General features: G+C 38.0%; 1 protein-coding gene across 1 annotated transcript in view; it reads right to left on the bottom strand.

Annotated features, from left to right (window-relative positions):
- Positions 1-23,059, bottom strand: part of ldb3a (LIM domain binding 3a) — a 42,850-nt gene extending 19,791 nt beyond the window's left edge. The window contains exons 1-6 of the mRNA XM_047812136.1: positions 22,690-23,059; positions 12,635-12,786; positions 9,357-9,432; positions 4,648-4,670; positions 3,590-3,793; positions 926-1,089 (exon numbers count right to left, since the gene is read on the bottom strand). Of these exons, the coding sequence (XP_047668092.1) occupies positions 926-1,089; positions 3,590-3,793; positions 4,648-4,670; positions 9,357-9,432; positions 12,635-12,786; positions 22,690-22,785 (715 nt within the window). The 5' untranslated portion in view covers positions 22,786-23,059. The remainder of the gene's footprint in view (positions 1-925; positions 1,090-3,589; positions 3,794-4,647; positions 4,671-9,356; positions 9,433-12,634; positions 12,787-22,689) is intronic.
- Between the last annotated feature and the right edge of the window lie 256 nt (positions 23,060-23,315).

Raw genomic sequence — 23,315 nt, 5'->3', positions numbered from 1 at the left:
ATAAAATTGATCAAGCTCTCTGTTTTATAATTTTGGAATTTGAATTTTATTACAAAAACCTGCACATCATCTCATCATCTAACCTCAGATTTTAAATTCAGTGGACTGTAATTTCAGCTCATTTTGTTTAATTAAGCACATATTGTAGTTTATTGGCATTCAAATCTTAAATATAACTATAGAATTGTGTGTGTTTGAGAGAGAGAGAGAGAGAGAGAGAGAGAGAGAGAGAGAGAGAGAGAGTGTGTGTGTGTGTGTGTGTGTTTGTGTGTGTGTGTGTGTGCGTGTGTGTGTGTGTGCGTGTAGAACAGCATAAGCTAGGAGCAGTATTACTTCTGACAGTTCGACATTATCATGGCATATCACTCTAAAATTATTCTGGAAAAATATTACATACCCGAATAAAAAATTAATTAATTAATTACTCAATTGTATCATCACATTGTTTAATGTCATCAAATGAGACAGCTACTTAATCAAAGACATTGCTTATCCCAAAGACCAAATTAAATCTACGTAAAATAATGTAATTTAAGCTGTTGGAAAATAATCTTTATAATCTCTCAGACTTGCATAATATTTGGCACTGAAGAAAACTGATTTATTACTACTATGCACTTAATGTAATTAAAATGAATCACTGAAACCCTTCATTAGATTTATGTCCTTAGGCAGACAGATTTGACTCACATTTGATCTTATTTATACAGCTGAGCAGGTGATGGTTAAGGGCCTTGCTCATGGTGGCAGGTTGGCGATGCCAGCATTTGAATCTTCTGACCAGTAGAACCATGTCTTTATTATTGAGCTTTGTTATTTTTTACACTGTTCAACTATTATTATCAATGATAGTTTATTGTCCTGAATAGAACATAAAGGGTAAACAACGAGTGTGTGTGTGGGGAAGTCTTGAGTGCACACTCACTGTATTCAGTGCCGGTGATGTGGGCGAGAAGGCGGAAGGACTTGGACTGCATGTGAGCGGCTCTCCGTGCCCACTCAGCAGGCTCCAGCACTTCTCCGCTGGAATTCACAGCCTGATACACTGGGGAAGCACTGTCTATAACACGCTCTTTAACAGGCAGACTACTGCAACCACAGAGAGAGCCGCAACCGTAAAGCACACACTCCTCAGCCGGCATGGCCCGAGGTTTACGTGAGTGTACTGCGTGACTGGGTTAACTACAAATTGACTGATTGTGATATTTACTAACAAATGTGTATTAGTAAATGTCATAGTGTTAACAAAGGTAAAGTTACTGGGTTTTATCTGCTGTACTTTTTTAATTTGTAATTTGTAATTTTTTTTTTCACTTACTGAGGTACAGAGGGAAAAGGCAGCACTTTTTAGCATAAGCTGACAAACGTAAGAGGAAAGGCATGGGACATGATTGCTTTCTAATCAGCAGAAGCTTGTCTAGTGTATCGCTACCAGTGCAAACATTTGGTTCACATTAATCTCTTGCCCAGAAAGATGACAGAGTTAAGCAGTGATATTGTGGTTCCCACACTTCTTTTTTTTTGACATGTAAGTGAACAAAATCATGAAACAATCAACACACCAAAAAGTTACAATTACTAAAGCCCATTTCAACAGACCCTCCTCCACAATTTGAATGCTACTACAACAGAAGAATGTTCAACATCCATAGACAGGAGTCAAAAACTGGTCATGACAAAGTGTCACTGTCTCCTGTCAGTCAGAATGACACTAACCAATTACTTCTGAGTGTGTACATGAGCAGCAGTGTGAATTTGACAAAGCCTGTGTTAGCCCCCGGGTTGCTAGAGGAGAACTAAATAGTGGGGGTAATTGGAAACATTGCAAGGGGTTAAAAAATATTAGCACATATGGAATGAAGATGACAAATAATGTCATGTTTTGTGAGCAACATGAAGTACACAATTCAAACTCGGACCTGGTGACAATGGGAGTATGAGAGACGGACAGAAGAGAAAAGTCTGTCAGGGTTTAGAGATGAGGTGTGTAAACATGCTGAGTTGCATGATGATGGAGACAGAGAGACTGCGCTGTGGGAGAATGAATGGCCGAAGTGAATAATGAATATGTGAATTGAGCTACTTACGAAAGGGGAGAGCCAGGGAGAGCCTCACCGCTGGGATATATCACCCAGCCGAGGCAGCAGAGGGGCAGCAGAGGGGCAGCAGAGGGAAACAGAGAGAGGGTGGAGCCATAGATGAACATGAGTGAGGAGGGGAAGAGTGTGCAGTGAGATGGACCTAACTGGCCCAGCAGACAGACATTTATGAAATTGTTTTGTGTAGCTTCCTACAGAAAATTTATATCTTCAGTATTGTCTTAGCAAGTAACAGACATACACCATATACACACACACTCATAAAAAAAAATTAAACAAACAAACAAATAAATAAATGTGTTCTTTGTACAGGTCAGAGTTTCAAACTGTTTAAAAGGAGTTCTACGTGGGAACCCATTTATTAGTGAAACTCTTACAGGTTCAAGGTAGATCTCCACAGCAGAGGGTTTTCACTATCAGAGACGGTTTTGAACGGTTAAGGGTTCTGTGAAGGGTTATACATAAAGGGACATAGTTGTTTTTTGTTTGTTTTTTTTAAACCAAGAGTGTTACACTAGAGCTGTAATATGTATAACATACAGCATTACAGCATTCACATACTGTACCAAACAAGACCAAGACTCATTTGATCGTTCCTGTTATAACTCATAATAATAATGGGTCAGACATGTAACATTAATTCTAAGTTTAAACTTAGGCTACAACATGTGTTGTGATCTAGCTTTTACGAAGCGCTCAACTCATCCAGTATGAGTCCACTCTAACTATAGGGTTTAACAACATTACCAAATTTCTCCAAGGTGATTGATAAAAGGACAAACTACTCTAATAACATGAAACCAACGCATCTACAATGACAGTAAAAGTATTGGACACACTTAAAAAAAGGGTCATCTTCACTATTTCAGAATAACAATAATTGAAACAACACTGATGAAATTGCACAGGGACCAAAAAAATAAAAGCTACACAAATCAAAACTATTGCGTGTGTCTGGCATGTTCTCAACCAGCTTCATGCAGGAGTTCCAAAAACTTTTCCAAATAAGCGAGTGCTTCTCTCAATAAAAACGACTTGTTTAGGAAAGCTTTTATATTCAAGTTCAAAAATACTATTCATTTAAATGTACACACAGGCATTATACTTAACTGTTTGCACTTAGAAATAAAATTAAATCATAAACCTTTATCTAACTTTTGTGTACATAAAACTGCACATCTTGCTCATTAATAACAAAAGTTAATATCCATAAAAACAGTAGGGTTCATTACTATGTTCCCCAGCATTTTGTACACACTCAAAGCAACAGGAAGTCTTACTAAAACCATTCAGAATTCCCCTGTATGTATCCAAACTAAACCATTAAGAGAAATGAGTGGGTGAAAGAGATAGAGAATCTTGATGGAAATCTAGAGCACACGGTAGCAGCTGAACCAAGCACAGCTATTTGACCAGCACAAAGGGAGGACGGCTCATGCAAGCAGGAGAGAAAAGACAAGAGGAAGGCAAGGCGGTGCATTTGGTCTTACCCGGACATTTCAGCCCCTCTGGCCTGAGACTGACCAGCGATCGCGTCCATGATGGCGTCTTGAGAGTACATGCTAATCGGAGTGTTGTACTGGGCGTGGATGATGGTGGCCTTGCCTCCCGGCCCCTTCACTTCAATGGGCTTGTTGGTGGAAAGAGCTGTATCCTTAAGGGCAGTGGGGTTGAAAGTGGGTACATACTCGTTGCTGTGGTGGTGGAGTTAGTTGAATGTGGGATAAAAAAGTAAAAAAAAATAAAAGAAAGAGAGGAAAGAGGGATGAAGTGGGAATAAGAGAGGATTAAGATAAAGATGTGGTGTAGTGAGAGCTAGAAGATAAGACATGCAGGAAAGAGAGCGTAAAAGTTTCTTTTACAGAAAATGAGGCTTTAAAGGAGCTACAGAACCAAATTATGAACGTGTCATCAGATTACTTGCATATTTATTGCTCTATGTATTCTTCATTTTAAATCAAGTGTCTTTTTTAGATATGTCAAAAGTTTGAATGGACTAAAAGAGGTAAGATGATTAGTGCATTTGCAACAACAATCTGAATTATACAGTATGTTCAAATTAGCATTACAATTAAATGAGCTCCTTTAAATACCAGAATAAAACACATCCTTCACAGGTCAACAACCAACCATAAATTCTGGCCTTAACTCTTGTCACAACACTGTGTCACTTCTATGTCATCATCATGCTGGCCACAACCAGTGATCTGAATGTAATCTCTGAATATGACAAACATGCAGCTAGAGAGATCATCAGTATATCCACTCTACAGTCCTGTCATTCCTGAGCACAGCAAGACATGACATGACACGACACGACACAGCGCCACACACTGACATATACTGTACATGAAGCATATGCTGGTTTGAGCCAGACAGATTCTGCGTTTTCTACTCCACAAAGCGAGATTAATCACAGACTCACTGACTCTAATAGACATATTTCGACTGGACTGCACAAAAACCAAAGGCCTAAACATGCCAGAGACTCAGACATGCACATATATACATGACACAGCACTACAGCACACAGTGGCATGGTACTAACTTGATAGGCATGTTGGTAATAACCTAGGGTTTTAAGGATAAAGAAAGAAAGAAAAAAAAACATCCGTTAACATCTGTTATGTGAGCCACAATCTGATTCCGTGTCTGAATTTGTACCTTAACCACGTAGTGCCCTGTTTGGAGTGCAGCCATTTTATAGTGTTGTCTACACTTTTAGTGGACATCATACAGTCCCTGGATGTTGTACTTCTATATCTTATAATATTGTATATTATATATCCACACATTACCCACAGTACACTGTAAATCCAGTGTACACTATATGGCCAAATGGCTTGTGAACACCTGACCATCACAACAACATGTGGGTCTTCCCCAAATTGTACAGAATTTCCCTTAAAATGGACCGACATGAGTGTTCTGCACAGAGCTTTGACCTCAACCCCACTGGACATCTTTTGGGATGAACTGGAATGGCAGCTGCACCCCTGACCTTCTCACCCATGAGGATGCTTTTGAACGTGCTGAACGTGCGAATCCCAACAGCCATGGACTAAATCTGGTCCGTGGTCGGGTGTCCAAAAACTACTAGTGCTGACCCTCTATATATAATGATCTATAGAGAACAGTGTAAATAGTAAATAAGCAATTAGTCAAAGGATTTCAAGAGAAAAAACTGGAATAAAATTCTAGACAATACTAGCAATGTGTATACATGTGTATAGTTATGTGAATGCAGTGCAAATTTAATACTCAAAACTATACCAAACTATGATTTCAAAAATAGACTCATATAGTATAACTCACATAATTAGCAACGCTATTTCCTTATAAAGTTAACACTGGTCTGATTGAGCTTTACCGAGCTGCAAGTTCATGTTTCATCTTAAAACACAATATACACCAAAAGAAGCTCTTAAAGCTCTCAGGGTGGAGTATTCAGATGGTACATTATTCATTGCTTAAAGTGTGAACTCTAGAGGAGATGAGTTACGAGAGGGCGAGGGAAGGAAGATAAATTGGTGTGACGGCTAGACACCTGAACCTTGACAATCCATGGCCTTTTATAGCAAGAGATGCAACAGGTGCACTGTCTCTCTATCACTGCACTGATCTCTGTAAACTGTCTGAAACTTCTCAGAGCTTTTATAGAACAGAATCAGATCAGATGGAAACACTGGCATTTATGTGTTACGGGAAAGTAAAATGATATTTGTGCTACATTTAGTAAATCAGTAAGAGTATGTTGATGCAATGGTGCAACTTTATATAAGCAAAATATAACTGACCTGACAATTCCTGCCATATGAATATTTTCTTCATTTAGTAATGCCGACGCTCTTGTGATATCCTTTACGCTTTTGGAAAGGCTTTCCACTAGATTTTATAGCAGTGGTGGCCGACCCATGGCTCCCGAGCTGCATGGGGCTCTTTGCCCGGTTTCATGCGGCTCTTACGTTCATATCAAAGTTTGTATTTGTGTCTTTTTATTGTGCGTGTTCGCTTCGCTTGAGTTCAATACGGTATTTTCGTCAAACGCGCATGTGTGTGGGATGAAAACATTTCAAAGTTTCCCAGTAGGAGCAAGTTAAGTTGATCATTTGAGTAAACAATTTGTGTCAAGTTCGCTCTCAAAATCACAGGGGGAATAAAGGTGATGTTCATGTGTGCCCATGTGTATGATGTGGCTCTATGCGGTAACACGGTAAAAAATGTGGCTCTTGGTCTCTGACTGGTTGGCCACCCCTATTTTAGAGCGTAACTGGAGCGGATTTGTGCTACAAGAACTTTAGTGAGGTCAAGTCAGGAGGCTCGGGGTTGCAGTCAGCGTTCCAGTTTATCCTAAAAGTGTTCATTGGGGTTGAGGTCAGGCCTCTGTTGAGTCATCTCAAATTCTTCCACTATACCTTTTTGTAATCCATGGGTTTATGGACCTAGCATTGTGCACAGGGGAGGTGTCTTCAAAATGAACGAAGTTTCTCAGATGTAAAAATGAAAGAAGATCTGTGAAACCAAACTGGTCACTGTACTGGTTTATCTCTTGTGAGCATGCAGTGACCACGACTTCTGTCGCTTATGGGAATGCAACGTCCAGAGTGTTACAAATCCAAACACACTAAATATTGTTTAACATAAAAATATAACATAAATGTCTGTCTTCATTGTGCTCTAAGGGTGTGTAAACCTTTGCACTATACACCCAGTTAATTGTGGAACATTAAGTGGGTGTACCCTTAGATTAGACCCATTCATTTTTTCCATATTTTAACTGTGATCCATACTTTGATTGGACATTTAGGTTGATATTCAGATGGTATGATTTGTGTTTAACATGGCCTCCAAATGAACCTTAAACAACAGTTTGAATTGTTTAAAAAATTGCAAGAGTTATGTCTAGAGGAAATGGTCTTGTGTCAGAACACCTGCTGGAAAGCAAGCGATCTGCCTGCAACTGTTTGTGGTGTGTATAGTGCATCACACATGACGCTGATACGTGTGAAGCCAGGCCCATAGAGAGTTCATGGCCTAGACGGTATGGGAACCACTGCTGTATTAAATTACAGACTGCTTTTTACACTGCTGTCATCCTTCTGTTATATAACACATGCCAGTTAGCAGCCAGGTGGGCCTGACCCCTTGCCTTAAATGTATTTAAGACATTTACATCCTAATTAAGAACCATGTACGTACACGCATGTATAAACATTGTATTTATTTCATTTGAGCATCTTGTAAATTATAACCAATAATTGTTTGTCATTTCCAGCTTGATTCTGCCCATTAATGTCTTAGTGGGATCTACTGGGAATCGCCACAACCACAGCTGGCTACTGGCATGTGTCATGTACTTAATATACCTATTTACATACCACAGTGGCTCGCCTGAGCTCAGGCTTTTAGCTCTTTCCTGAAGCAGGGCCATTTCTCTCAGCGTTTCTGCTGAGTACAGTCCAATTGGGGAGTTATATTGCTGCTTCTTTTGTGCGCTAGAGGACTGGCTGAGCTCCTGTGTGTCGCATTGGTAGGAGTTTGTTTCAGCGCAGGTGGCAAGACCACCATTCATTTGATAAGGATGACCCTTAAAGGAGGAGACACATAGATTAAATAAAAATAATAATTAAAAACAGGGGGTGAGGACAAGACTTCGATGTGTAGTTTTCAATAGTGGGGTCCCGAAGGGTTTGCATATTTTCAATAAAAAAAATAATAAATTGTCATCATGGTGGCCATTATTGACATCTACAATAATTATTACTATTACATAGCTGTTATATTTAAAGTTTAATTACTATAGATATAAGGCTGTAAATCACATAGAAATGTCAACATGAATCTAACTGCTGATAATGAAGCAAACGTTTTAAAACGTTTCCTTTCTGTGCACTTCCATGATTATGGGGCCATTTGTATCCCACCGATATTACGTTTATTTGTATATAAATATTTAAATATGTACGTGATGTAAACGTTACCTAAACACATTGTCTCCGAAAAATATTTAGAAGAATCCACAAGTGACAGATCCAACAGGATCGAGTGGGATCAGGTGAAATTTATTAAGATTATGTGAAGAAGAAAGATAATTATTAAGTTCTCTCACCCCACCAACACAATGATACTGTGACTGACAAAGTCAATTTGAGCGTATAACCCTCTTAGTATAAACCAAATTACAGATTATGCTTATAATATAAATCATTTTTAAACCCGGCTAAAACAGAGGAAGACCCCTAATCTACATGCTGTTGAAACTTTTTCAAATAGTGCAGTTAACTAATTTTCTGAATAGACTGCACCGTATTTAGTAACCACTGGAGGGCATTATTAGCATTATCAGATATTCCAAAAAATGTTATGGGCATTTCACTGGGGAAGGAAGGTTTCTTCGTAAACTTTTGTACCCAGAGACACATGTTCAGCATGTAGCATCCTGAAAAGACACTCCTGTGAAAGCTTTTGTAATAATCTGATCATAAGGCCATCATTAAAAATATTTTGGTTTGCAGTAACAGTAAAAAAAAAGGGTTGTTAGGTAGGTCTATATATTTTTTTCAAGTTTCAATGTAAAAAAAAAAGTACAATTTTGGTGATGGTGATTACGTAGGTATGAATTTAAACAAATTAGCATATCGTGACATCACTGACTGGGTCTTCAACCTGTGCCTTTGAATGAATTTTTTAGATGTAACATTTTGTTTACTGCAGCCGCAGCCATCATTACCAAGCGCGAACCGTTGACTCTGACAGTGAATGATAGTATGAGAATGAGACGAAGCGAACGCACAGGCCATAGTGTGACATCCGGTAACCAATAGTGTAAACATAGATGAGGTCACGGGTTTTTATTTAAAAGAAAGAACGTAGCCTTTGTTTGTATGTAGGCCTAGGCAATTTATATATTTACAATACTTACTAAAATATAATTATTATTATTTTATTTCTTTTGTATTAGTTGTTTGAAGAGTAAAAAAAAAGGTCGGTCTTAACGCAAATTTACAACCGGCAAATCGGTCAGACTTAAAGCAAAAAAATAATAAAAATTGAGTCGGTCCTAAATTGACAGGGTCGGTCGGGTTACGGCAAACAAGAATATTTTTAAGGATGGCCCAAGGATTATCTAAGATGACCCTCAGGCAGCTGTACCATATGAGAGAATCTCTAAAAACACCACATTCACTTCTAGGGCTACAGGGAGCATGACTTCGGCTGCAATCGGTAGTAAATTCTTTACACATGGCCAGAACATACCTTCTGATGAGGGATGACAGGAAATGAAGTGTCGATTCGTGGTGCAGTCATTGACACAGGGACTGGGCGCTTTGACCTATATTGAAATAGATGTAATTCAGAGTTCAATCATAAGAAACACTTATATCAATCTTTATGATTTTCAGTCTGATCTCATCTGAAGTGGATGGAGGCAGAACTGAGAAACAATTGAGTAAATTTGCCCATCCATTACATGGTGCAATATCAGTACGACTTTGAGCTACATCCTCATTCCAATGAAGTAAGCCAGCAAGACTTTGGGAGAGCTTTCCTATAAACTGTTGTCATAATCTGCAATTTCTCCTCCCAGCATGATACCTTGTCCCCAGCTTCTCAGTACGGGTGATGGGAAGAAATTTCTAAAACCATTATCAACATCCCACAGAAGCACTACAAAGCAAACAAATGGTGTATTGTTGTTTCCTGAATGTACTTTATGTTTGGGTGCGTGTGTGTTTGGGTCCGTAAGTGTCTATAAGTATTTGGACACTTACAGCAACACAATTTTCTGAATTTCCCTTTGTGCCCAACCAGAATGGATCTGAATGAAGCCATCAAGATGTGACTGTGTGAATTTTAGTTTCCATTTTAATTTAAGGGGTTTTAACAAAAACATTGCACTAGTTGTAATTATATATACCTATATGTATGTATGTATATATATATATATATTACTTTAAATCTTAAAATCTTAAATCTTAACGTTTAGAAATTGCAGCCATTTTATTTATATTCACACAGGGCAAACTATCAATTGTGAACATAAGAATTATTTGATTGGACACATGGAGGCTGCCTCTGTACACCAGCGTATACTGTGAATCATGTGTCTTCTGAGATATAAGGAAATCATTTTCATGTCAAAGCTGACAGAGAAAATACAAAAACACCATAATGTGTTGGCAATCATGTGAAGCACTCGGCACTCAACTCTGATTCTTTAAAATGTAGTAATTCACAAAATCATGAAAGATTTTGCTTTCAGACTGACAATAACAAAAAGTAGAAAAAGCAGAAAGCAGCCTATGATTTGAAATGAAGCAATGCACTTACAGTATGAGAACAGAATGCGTAAAGAAGGATGCATCATGTTCATGTAAGTATATGAAAAATACTGAGAAGTTGTAAACAGTCATTAGCTGTGACACTGTACAGGGAAGCAGGATCGTTTCTCTCACAGTGTCTCTGATTGTGTCTCCACATCATATATGTCTATTAAACTGAACTCGCTGAGGCATGGCTAATTGACTAAAAGGAAATACAGTATGAGAGAAGTGAAACTGTGTGACCTTTATCTAACAAAATGCTACACGTCTTCTTAATGCAATCACACACATATTCACAGTTATCTGTGAGACCTGGAGGTGATAAATTAAAGAATTGCTCTAGAAGTTACACTTTATATTTAGGATTTAAGAAAAAATGTGTTTTGCAGCCACTTAGTCTAAATTACAATGTAATATTTATTAAAATGTTAAAGGATACAGAAATAAAAGCATAAACAGACATTTTAATGTGGTGTAAATCGACTGATCATTCTCTAATGCAATAATACAATAAAGAAAGTCTGAAAATACTAAAATGTAAAGCAATGTAAAAAAAAAAATTGTCAGGATGGCTGGACGATTTCCGGTTGTTATTTCTTGCCATGTGTTTTGTTTATGTTGTGTCTCACGTATGTTGCCCCGACTGTTCCTGACTCCATTCCAGCCTCTGCACACCTGTTCCTCATGTTCATTCGATTATTTCCCCTATTTATACCTGTTGTCTTGTGTACATGTTTGCTGAGTCCTTGTCGTCATCGATACCTCACGTTGTCCCTCAGTTTTGTTTAATGTTAGTTGTTCTGTGTTTTTCATTATGTCTGTACACCATGCATTGTAATAATATAATGCCCTGTTTTGTCACTATCCCAGCGTACAGGTCTGATTTCACTCTGTGGAGGCACTTTTTCCGACAATGCAGTTTTACAGATACGTGTAGTAGATTCAACAAGGTGAAGTGCATGGCACACGATTCAGTAATGAAGAGTAACCCTTTCCTTCACTATGGAGGAGTCAGTGAAAGCACATGAATGGCAATCCAGTTCAGCCTTCATGAAAGTGCTCCAGGACTGGCTTCGTTGGTTTGGTTTGTGGAGCCATTTAGGGATTAACTTCTAGAAACCAGAAATCTCTGTATTCACCATTACCATTATACCATTATTAAGGCCTGTTCACTCTCCTGACATCTGGCAAGAAGGTACGGGAGCATACATGCCACCACCAGCAAGACAGAAACAGTTTCTCCCCTGAGGCAATCCGATAACTCAACACCCTGCTGCTCACCAACACTCTCCTGTGGTCGTCAAACACCTAACTCTGGAACACTAAATACCTATGCACTTTATAAAGCTTCAACCGACACTTCATCTCCCACTGAATGCATTGCTGATACCTTTCCAGTAGTTTACAGTTTACAGACAATGTCCTGTGTATTTAAAGATTGTTCTGTTCTGTATATTTATTCTCCTGCACTCATCTTACACTGTTACACATCTGGACTCTATATAGTCTTGTGCACGGTTATGTGTTACTGCACCATGTTCATGGAAAAACAACATTTAATTCCAATGTCTACAAGTAATATAGAGGAATAACAATTAAAAAAAACAAACACTTGACTTGATAAAAAAACAAAAAACAACTCACTTACAATTTAATATCAGCACCAGACCCTTAGCTGTTAATCTGTCTCTCTGATCACCTTTATTGCCATGATAAACATGACTGGCAGTGGCTTAGAAGTATGTCAGTAAAGCAACTGTGGCAGTGACACACACACACCAAAAGAATTACTGGCACCGTCATGCATTTTTAAGTGCAATTTATAATGACTTTTCTCAGTACTACTACAGTACTGTACATATTTTACCAGGACCCATAATGTGACTTGATGGCAATATTCTTCAAAACATCAAAAGTTGTTTATAAGTGTGGGTACATGCCCTGAGCAGTGCAATGTGGCCACATTTAACCCTTATAAAAGCTCAAATAACACCTTTTAATGTCATATTCGTTCAAGCTGTAGTTACGGTATATTACCTATACTAGCTATAATAACATGTGCATGGTATTATAGTAAATAAGTAATACACCATAATTATACTATGATTCTAGAATAATAATACTTATTAGAGCAAATATTACTGCGGTTTACTATTATAAGATGGCGCACACACACACACACACACACACACACATCATGGGTCACTGTACCTCTGCATGGTGAGGGCCAGGTTAAAGTTGGCACCCTTGATCTTGTTCTGAGCCTCCAGGTGAGTCATGCCCTCAGTGCTGACCCCATCGATGGCTACAATGATGTCACCCTGGGTCAGGTTACCTGAAGCTGCTTTGCTCCCAGGAGTGATCTGTATAACGACAAAACAAACCGGGGTTCAACATATTTACATATTTCACATTTAGTACATCAAATGAATGTTTCATTATGCATCATAATCACTATAAGTTTCACAAAGTACAGGTTCTGTCTATCTATAGTATCATTTATGTTCGCCTGTTTCCTTCGCATCTTTATAGTTCAAAAGAACAAACACACAAAATGAAATACATAAACAGAGCATATTTACATCTACGCCATATGGCCCTTATCCAGAGCGATGTACAAATGTGCTTTGAAGTGTCTATCAATGAATACATTAACACTGGTTCACTAGGTTACAGGCTTTAACATCCCATCAACCTTAAACTCTGTTCAGGTTTTTTTTCCCCCCAAATATGCACATAAAACAATGCATATGATCGTAGTTGTGTACTATCTTAATACCCCTTTTGGGTTTGTATTAGGCACAGGTATTAAAAAAACAGCATGTGAAACAATGCCATGCTGTCCTGCTTAAGTCATATTATTACAAATAAACTGTATCCTCGGGTCCAGGTGTCTGTGCTGACATTTCTCTTTAAATCTGCTTCATCCTCTGGGCTTTTCAGATGGTTATTTCTGTGATCATGACGCTGCTTCATCCAAAGTGAGTATACAAATTGTCCCAGAGAGTTAGTCACACTGCATCCAATACACCTGAACCATAAACAACACTGAAGAGATATACGAAGATGTCAACATCACTGACGTCTTACTTACACAGTACATACAATAATCTGGTTTACGAGACAGAAAGCAACAGTCAAAATAGCAAACAAAATTCTTCTTCTTCTTAATAATAATAATAATAATAATAATAATAATAATAATAATAATAATAATAAAATTTGTTAACTAGTAAAAACTGAATTAATTTTTTTTTATTTTACCCCACAATCCCACTCTTTCTAGTGTCTGACAATACCAAGGATTCTTAATCCTTGTCTAATAACCTCGATAAAGCTGAAGTGGAGCCACTTCAGCCACTATCAGAAAAACAGTTTCTTATATCATTGGAGCAATATGTAAAAAACTGCAAATGCTAAATTCTAAACTGTCCATGCTGGTATATCTGGAGATTAAAACAAACGAGAGATATTCAAGCATTTACTTTATAAAACAGTTGGTAGTGTTTTCATGTCACAGTCTCTATGATGTATCAGTTTTCACCTTGTCCAGCTTGCCACAGCTTTGTCCATACAATAGTTGTAATAAGACTACTTCTGCTTGTGATGGTTGTTTCCACTTAAAGCAACATGGAATGCTGAATATACCTTAAAACATTGTATATTCCACTTTCACTATAATGCTTACACGCATTTTGGAAAGAATCAGATTTCCAGACATATGACTTCACGATGCATGCAGGTTTGTCACACAAGTTTTTCCCATACAATATAATGGAATCTTGACCCACGTGCCAAATTAAGCAGTATTAATAAATGCATGTCTTTTTACAGTATGTGCAGTCTAAAATCTCAGAGAGAGTTTCAAACAAGTGCATATATCTGCCTGTTGAATTTTTGTCAAATAAAATTTAGCACATAAATCACCATAAATATAGTCATCTGGAAGACCAATCAAAACCTTCACGTAAAAGTCCTGGCTGACTTTGCTGTCTGTTTTGCAACTATTTAAAATACAACTCAAATTCAAGCACACTGCTCATAAATCTTAAAAAAGAACCATAAAAGAACAAAGCAACTAAATCATACAAGCTGTTATCTTATTTCAAGAGAACGCTGTCAAAACTAACCAAGCTAAACAAATGGTGTGCAGAATGAACATAATAATCCTTATAGTTTGGGGGATTTTGGCTGTGAAGAGACACAGAAATACCTAAAGCCTGAAACAGATACGTGAGTGGAAGCTCTTAAGCCAGGTCTCTGAGGCAATGAATAGTTGTTTTTTTTCCCAGGGCAACAGTTGAACTCACTGGCTCAGTGTTGGAACGAACCACCTGACCTGCTTTATAGAGACCATTCATCCTCGGTATTGTAAATGTCATCACTAATTGGCTCTAGGAGCAGCCTGAGACTCCTGACATCTATGTAAAGGTTACTGTGGTGACAGTGCTGCTGATGCCGGGGAAGCCTAATGACTCAATGTCTTGGAGGAGTGTTCCTGGAAACCCTCTGGATGACCTCTTCAGGTGCGAGATCCTGATTTTCTCTGACAGACATCATGTGGTGCAGCTTACAGTTCAGTCAATAGTTTGTTTTCCTCAGATGCACAGGCGACTACTGCACTTCAGCACAGCACTGTAAAATCTAAGGGAGCTTTCAAATATGGATGAATTTGATCTTTGATACATTTCATTCCTTGTTGTGCATCGTTCTCTTCACAATTGCACTCAAATGTTGACAGAAACCAGGTCAGAGACCACTTATGAGAATTACTCCTACGCCCCCATCAAGGGAACCCTAACGTGATTCAATGCCTAGAAACACGCATCAACCCCAAAGTGAAGCAAACGTGTTGTGTATCATGGGTGTATGTGTAGGACATTATTGACAACTAAGAGGTCTCGGTGACATGAAAGGAGAAAGAATCAGCCAATAAGGAGAGAGAGGACTGAAGGATTACTGAACTGAACAATAATAGCAAAGAAATGATCGAGAGAGTTCATGCATCCATATTCTCCAAGCTTCTGGGATTTATTATTTTTCCCATTTTCAGCATTTAACAGACACTCTTATCCAGCGTGACTTGCATTTTATCTCCTTTTTTATACAACTGAGAAATTGAGGGTTAAGGGCCTTGCTCAGGTGCCCTGCAGAGGTAGCCTGGTGGACGTGGGAATCAAACTCACAACCTTTCCGATTGGTAGTCCAACACCTAAACCACTAAACTACAACATATTCCTGGGCTTGCAAAGTTTTGTTGAGACCGTATTCATCAGTGCTCCATTTAAACATCTGTAATACAAAACCAAATCAAACCAAACAGAAAAGAATTCAAAAACTAAAACTTTAATCCACTTTAATCCACTGTACAGAATATTAAGTGAAAAGAACCTTAACACAGATCAGGCTGCACTGAGAAACACAGGATGTCCTTCAATCTGACTGCACAGGACCAGTTGAGGCCTGATCTGTTATTAGTTCATAGTATGGACCCTAAAACAAACAAATAAATGCCTAATATGATGAAGTAGAAATGGGAAATCGATTAGCTGGAAACTGGAAACTATTGGCTTTCTATCTAAACCTGAAGACAAGCTGCCACCGTTTCGTTTGTGTTCTCTGCTCTGAATGCACCAGTAGTTCTGCTTTCTACCTGATTTAGCAAAACTAACAGGGTGAGGAAAACTAAAGTAACGTGTCACAACAAAAGCTTTGAATGTGCTAGGAAAGGATTAGCAGCACCGGCTCACGCTTTAACTCGGCTCATTCCTTCTGATGCCTGAGTGAATAGGAGGCTGATATGCCAGTTCAAATCTCCTGTTCCCTCACAAACACACACAAAAGCCCTGTTCTGTGCTGCCAAAGAAAGCAGAAAGAGGGAAAAAGTAGGCCAATGAGTGAAAAGAAAAAGGGAGGAAATACAGACAGCTAAGAAGACAAAGGTTGAGGTTGGATTGTGAGGGAAACTATTCTTTATATTTACAGCCCTACTGTTGTTAAGACTGGTCAACATTACGGTTACGCCAGTACACTGTGTCTACATATCCGAAAGAGTAAACATACTTGGCATTTAAAATCTGATACCGCTTGGTATGGTCAGACGATTTAGTCTGAGGCAGAAATATGACAGAAAGTATATATTAGGGAAAATGTTGCTCATTTCTTCTAACAGGACATGAATAAGTATTTTCTAAAAATGTTAAATGTCATTCTGAGTCATGATGTATGATCTGGCACTGTTGATTTTTTTTTTAAATTTTGATTAAAATACATTTTTGCCAATCACCTGTTCATATTTTTACCCAATGAGGCTACTAAATCCAGTAGCTCTCATACTGTATGTGTTTAGCTGAAAATTTAACTTAAAAGACAAAAATTTAAATATTAATTTAAAAAATATCTGAATGAATAAATAAATAGATTTATCTTCTAACAATTAGGGTATTTGTGGATATGCAGATTTTGACTGCCAGCTTCTGTGTTTATAAAAACAGAATTTATATAGTAATATTTGTAGACTTGTGTGTCATACCATGAAGATTTTAAACCATATTTCCCCTCCATTCTACCACAGTTTTCCAGTTTTAAATGAGGAAATTGTCTAGCTAAGAACTATATAAACTAACTATTTTGTGAACAAGCTTTCAGAAGCTATATTCACCACAGGGAGGATGGAGTAGGCTGGTTTACTGGGTGTGGGAGCTCACTGATGATATATATAACTCACCAATAATGCTGAACTGACCTTCAACAGTGTACTAAAAACAACCGTGCCTGTCAGCACGCTCAGCTACCGGCTCTCATGGCACAGGATAGACTGGGTGTTCTCTTTAGTATACGCTAACATAACCAGCCTGTTATCTAATGACTGTGTGGAATGGCTGGAATCACAGAATATACAGCATAGCTTAAAGCTAGCATTGCAGAGGGATGATTACAAGCAGAAGTGATCATTTCTTCAATACTACTGACTAATCTATATCGCTAAATGAGAGACTGATATAAACTAAAGAACACTAGGATAAAATCCAGAACAAAAGATATTGAAATTCCGGTAGAGACGTCACAGAATATTTACACTCAGATTTGTCTGTTGATGAGGTTGAACCAAAGTCATAAAAAAAAAAAACAACAATAAACAATAGTTTTTCTTAGACATTATTAAAAGAATAAAAATTCAGAAAATAAATAGCTAGAAAAAAGCCCAGAAGAAAGGATACTTTTCATGACAAGCTTCTCCTAACTAACTAACTAACTAACTAACTAACTAACTAACTAACTAACTAACTAACTAACTAACTATCTAGCTATCCGTTCACATGACTCTCTTTAATGCCTGAAATTCCCTGAATGCCCCATGCACACATCACTTTCTTTGGCAATTGTCTTGGCCACTGTTCAATTTCAGTTATTTCCCTGCAGTGTTGCTAGAATCAATTTCCCAAATATCAAGTAACCAAGTCCTCTTCCTTCCACTTAATAAAGACCCCTGCTGTTTTAATGCATTGTTTTTAGCTCTTCGAAGAAATTCTGATTCATCTCGCATTACATATCAAATACCTGATACAGACCGCATAAGGAAGTGTCTCAGATCGGATTTTGATGTCTGCTCAGTCTTGAAAAATCTGTTCAGTGTCACAGATTCATGTCACTTAAACCAGAACATGGGATTGTAGCCTAATCCACCACAAAATCCTTAGAAACCTTCTCATACACTATTCATTCATCCTAGACTTCAGAAATCACAAGGCCTCCATGCAAGCAAGCATGAATTCATAAAACCTGATCTTAATCTCTTTTTGGAAACCTAAGATCAGTCCAATAAATGTCATATGTATAACCGTTACATGCTTTAATACCAGTTTAAAATATCTTAATGCTCAGAAGCAGAAGGAATGGTATGTGGTATGGGGAGAAAAAACTTTAGAACCGTTAGGTCGTACATGCCGGTGTGTCACCTAATGTGCACACACTCACAAACACACATGCTCACAGACACATATACACACACACGTTTGTAATTTTATATTTGTAAAGTGTTTTTAATGACGTATGTCCTATAATGTCGGTCTATTAATAATCCTGCATGGAGGTAATATTAACCCTACCCTTAAACTCAGGAATTTAAATAGAAGTTGTAAGTTTCCTCATGAGATCCAACCAAATATCTCCCAATAACAAAATGATCATGTATCCCCAACATAATAGGAATATTACAGTCCCTATAAAAACAATAATCTGTTCATGTATAATTGTAAATATTTAGCAGAACATAGATAGAAAAGCATTGCAGATGGAGCAAATCATAAAAGGTGGAGGCGATGCTTGACATTTCAGTCTGCTACCTGATGACAGGAGAACACATTTCTAGTGCCACTGTCCTATTGGAGCAAATGTCACAGGGCTTTGTTACAGAAGATCAGGAAATACAAAGCCTACAATTTACTCATCACATTCTGGATCCACACAGCATACTGTATGTTCAGTAATGTTAAGTACACTAGCTCGAGTCCAGTCTAAAATCACTGTGCTACAGTTACAGTGTAATTACTTCATCCATTTACACCATTGTTACCAGAGACCTCTCCAGTAAGCTAAAACCTAGCGTGGGATTCAATGGAATTTACAAATTAAGCTGAATGAAACTGTAGGAAACTGCACTGAATTTTTTTTTCACATTCTTATTTGATTAAACTTGATATAATTAGGTCAGCCAAGAATAAACTTAATTCTCAAATGCTCAGAAGTGTCCAGACTAGAGCCTGCCTGAAAATGCAATCTGAAATCTTTTTACCCAAAAATAAAATCAGTTTATTAGCTATAAATAAATAAATAAATAAATAAATAAATAAATAAATAAATAAATAAATAAATTCGGAGTTTAACAAAAAGGCAAGGTTTTAGAAATAACCAATAAGATGGTTAAACTTTTAGAAGGATTGCATTGTCATCAGTTTCTCTCCAAACACTGGACGTCGTTAATCAATAACAATAATATTCAAGGTGCGTTACTGATTTTCTTTGTCGTCATATGCACATGCTCGTAAACACCAACCCATAAATTACCAAGAGGCAAATAAAACTCTCTACACCACAGCTGATTTACACTGTACATTTAGTGAAGTCCACAAGATTCTGTAAAAAAGTGCTAAAAATGATGACTAAATGGTGAAAGAGTGCTTCTTAAGTGTCCCGTGTGTTAAATCCTCCAATAATGCAGCTCAGTCACTGCAGTGTACTCGCTACCACCTCCTCCTTTTGTAAGGTGTTTGCCTTCATTTATAAAAATAGATTTCTTCAATCCAAATTGAAACACCTGAGTTTAATATTTTCGATTGAATTCGTAAATGCAGCCAAAAATTAATAAGTGATTTAAACCTGACAGTGAAATCCTTATACACACTTAAATATCTCTTACCAATTATACGATCTGTAGCAGCTTCTTTGGTCAGTTTATTCCTGATATGTAAATTTAAACAGACTCAGGAGTTTAATACTATACGAATATTTTCCCAAACTATCTAGATATTCATGAATTTCTTGTTTGCACTAATGCTCCTTTGCAGCATTTACAAACATATTTGTTCATACATTTACATTTACGGCATTTAACAGACACCCTTATCCAGAGTGACTTACAACTGAGCAACTGAGGGTTAAGGGCCTTGCTCAGGAGCCCAGCAGTGGCAGCTTGGGGGACCTGGGGTTCGAACCCATGACCTTCTGATCAGTAGCCCAACACTGAGCTACCAAATCCCTGCATTCACGGCTTGATAAATGAGACACAGCATCTCGGTATCTTACAAGCTCTCTCATTTTCACCCTGAAGGCCTCCTGAATGACGCGACTGTATACCAAACCCGCCTGGACTCCTTCAGTAGGTTTTTTTTAATCCAAACTTCACACAGCAGTATTTATATCCGTCATCTGCTACTCTCGATTATAAGAGCTGCAATCTAATGCTTCCTAAGAGCCATCTGTTTGACTTAATAATAAGCAAGCAGGAAAAAATAATGGGTAAAAATTACTGTAAATGATTTGAGGGCTTGACAGGAAATTCAGCTCTGTGAGTGATGTGTTATTTTTAATTAAACAGGAATATGAGAAGCTAATTTAATCTAGAATTTTAGGGATTTTTCTGTACCTGGGAGAACGTTATAGTGACCACTGCTACTGTAGCTCAGTGGCTCTCTTTCAACACATCATTCTTACTAGAAAATAAAATATATTTGCTTCCAAGAAAACACTGAAAAAGCACACAATACACTATATAGTTCACTAATAAAATCCCAAAATGGAATACTGGATTGACTATATATTCAGAACACAAGAACACAATCCAAAAAGCGACCATATCTCAGCCCCATTCCCATTGGTTAGTATAAACCAGGATAATATCATGAGTACTGTATATTTCATCCTTTTAACATTCATAATAAATCATTTTGTATTGCAGTGCACAACTAAATATCCCCAAGAACACAAAAACATATGTGCAAAAACAACTGGCACTTAGCAGTTGTAGTACCCCCTTGCCCTCAAGTGTGTAGGTGAAATTGCCATTATTTGGGGGTATTTTTAGCAGAATGCCACTGAGCCCGTTTGCAGACAGTCAAGCTTTGCGTCTCAGCTGTCACTGCAGTGACTGACTTGGCCTTCTGCTGCTGCAGGGGGAAAGCCTTCACGCCTGACTCACACATCCGAATTTAACCACCACACTCAAGCCAACTACTGTCCAAACTGAAGAATCCTCAAGCAATCAGTGCATCCAACTATGTTTACTGTAAAGCCAAAATACTGTACCCAGGCACTAACGTATCATGGCTACGGCATTGTCTTTTAGCCGGGCAAAACTTACGCAGGCCACAAAAGGGGGTTAACGTCACAGAAGGGATGTTAACTAGTAAAATGAGTGGACACACATTGTTCCTGACCACAAGGCATGTGAGGAGTGGTGACAGAATTGGAGAGGATCAGCGTCATGCAGATCGTTTCCAACTGCTACTGTTTGCCCCCTTATCCCTTTATACACGGCTATTTTTCCAGGAGCCTTTCAAGCCAGAATGACAATTGAGTCGTGAAATTTTCCTTTCTGGAGAGCTGAGAATAGAAAAGTCCAGAACTCACAAAGACACGTCGATACACACACACGCACACACACACACACGCACGCACACACACACACACACACACACACACACACACACACACACACACACACACACACACACACACACACACACACACACACACACACACACACACACACACCAAGCTACAGCAACCACTTCTGAGTGCCGATACCATAAAAGACCATAATAACTATTATAATACATTCTCAAATCTGATTGGACAGAAAGTGCTTTTGTGGTAAGTGTAAAATACTGACACTTTCTATTTTACACTGGAACTTTTATGTTGGATTAACAAATGTTCAAAAATGTGTCTGTGAAAGTGGTGACATTTTTGTAGCAGATGCTTTTTTTTTTTTTTTAAATTGACTTCTCCACTTTCTCCGAATTATCTAACTTACTGACTCTAACTAGGTTTTCTAAATTGACATCTCCTTGATTAAGTAAAAAAAAAAAGTCATAATTGGCAAATTGGACAAAATTGGAAATTAGTCAACTTCATGGCATCACGATTCTCTATCAATGATGAACATATCCTATTGTGTTTTATTTATTACTTATCATACAAGGGATTAGATTTCAGCATTCACACATAAGAGCAATAATAAACTCAACCAGAACACAAGACACTTAAAGTAAAATGCTATTTATGTCAAATATGGTGTCATCCAACATCCAAAATAAAAACACTGCTTTGATGCCAGCCGAATTAACCATAATCCTTCTTCACCAAAAACCTTCTTCACATAATAGAAGCAGATAAAATGATAATATCAATGTCTGTAAACCACCAAGTTGCCAAACGTTCCAATAGTCACATAATCTCACAGTACAAGTCAGCAGTCGATACCATTTGATAAACTGAACAAAACCCATGCTGAACTCAGAGCATCCTGAGCATGTGACCTGAATGTTGTTCATCCTATTTTGTAGAGTAAATAAAGAAACTTACTCTTTCATTCATTCATTCATTCATTCTCTCTCATTCAGACCACACACACACACACACACACACACACACACACACACACACACACACACACACACACACACACTGTATATCCATATAAGTGGTTTCTAAACAATCAGTGAGAATGAAGTGGACTTGAGATGTTTGCTTTTTGACTTTCTTACCCGGGAAATGGTGAGGGGCATGTTGAAGTCCTTGCCTCCTTGCAAGCGGAAACCCCATGGCGCAGGTCCGGGAAGTGTCACAGTGTAAGTGCTCATGGTTCAAAATATTGCTGTATTATTTGGTTTCCTCCAAACTGTTGAAGAAAAATGGAGGTGAAGATCAGGATGATGTCTCTGAAAGAAGACAAAAAGTAAAAAAAATAAAGATGAGAGGGGGAAAAAAAATCAGCAAAGAAAACTGTTCTTCGTTGATAAAGAAAAATGCAAAAATCTATACTATAACAAACAATACAGGCCAAACAAAAACTCTAACTATTACTAAGAATGAGCACAAGAGACAGAAAAGAGGTGAGACTCAGAGGAAGAGGGTTCTTGCCTGCTCAGATGAGCTGGACTGACAGCCTAAGAATAGGCACCTCTCTGTAGAAACTGATAGCACAGGGGTATTGGGGCAGTGGGGTGGGGTGAGGGGTCCTTATATGGTGTGTAACGGGACACCCAGAATGCCAGGCCTCCCATGATTCACAGGGCTAATATAGTGTCCTCTTATGCCAAAAGAGATTTCTAGACCCCATTGCTAAGGTGCTTCACCAAACTGAGGAGGTCTACAAAGTGGACAAAAAATG

This window comes from Tachysurus fulvidraco, chromosome 4 (genome assembly GCF_022655615.1).
Source record: "Tachysurus fulvidraco isolate hzauxx_2018 chromosome 4, HZAU_PFXX_2.0, whole genome shotgun sequence".
In the NCBI taxonomy this organism is placed as follows: Eukaryota; Metazoa; Chordata; class Actinopteri; order Siluriformes; family Bagridae; genus Tachysurus; species Tachysurus fulvidraco.
The sequence above is the reverse complement of the archived record's forward strand: the minus strand, read 5'-3'. Positions and strand labels throughout refer to the sequence as shown.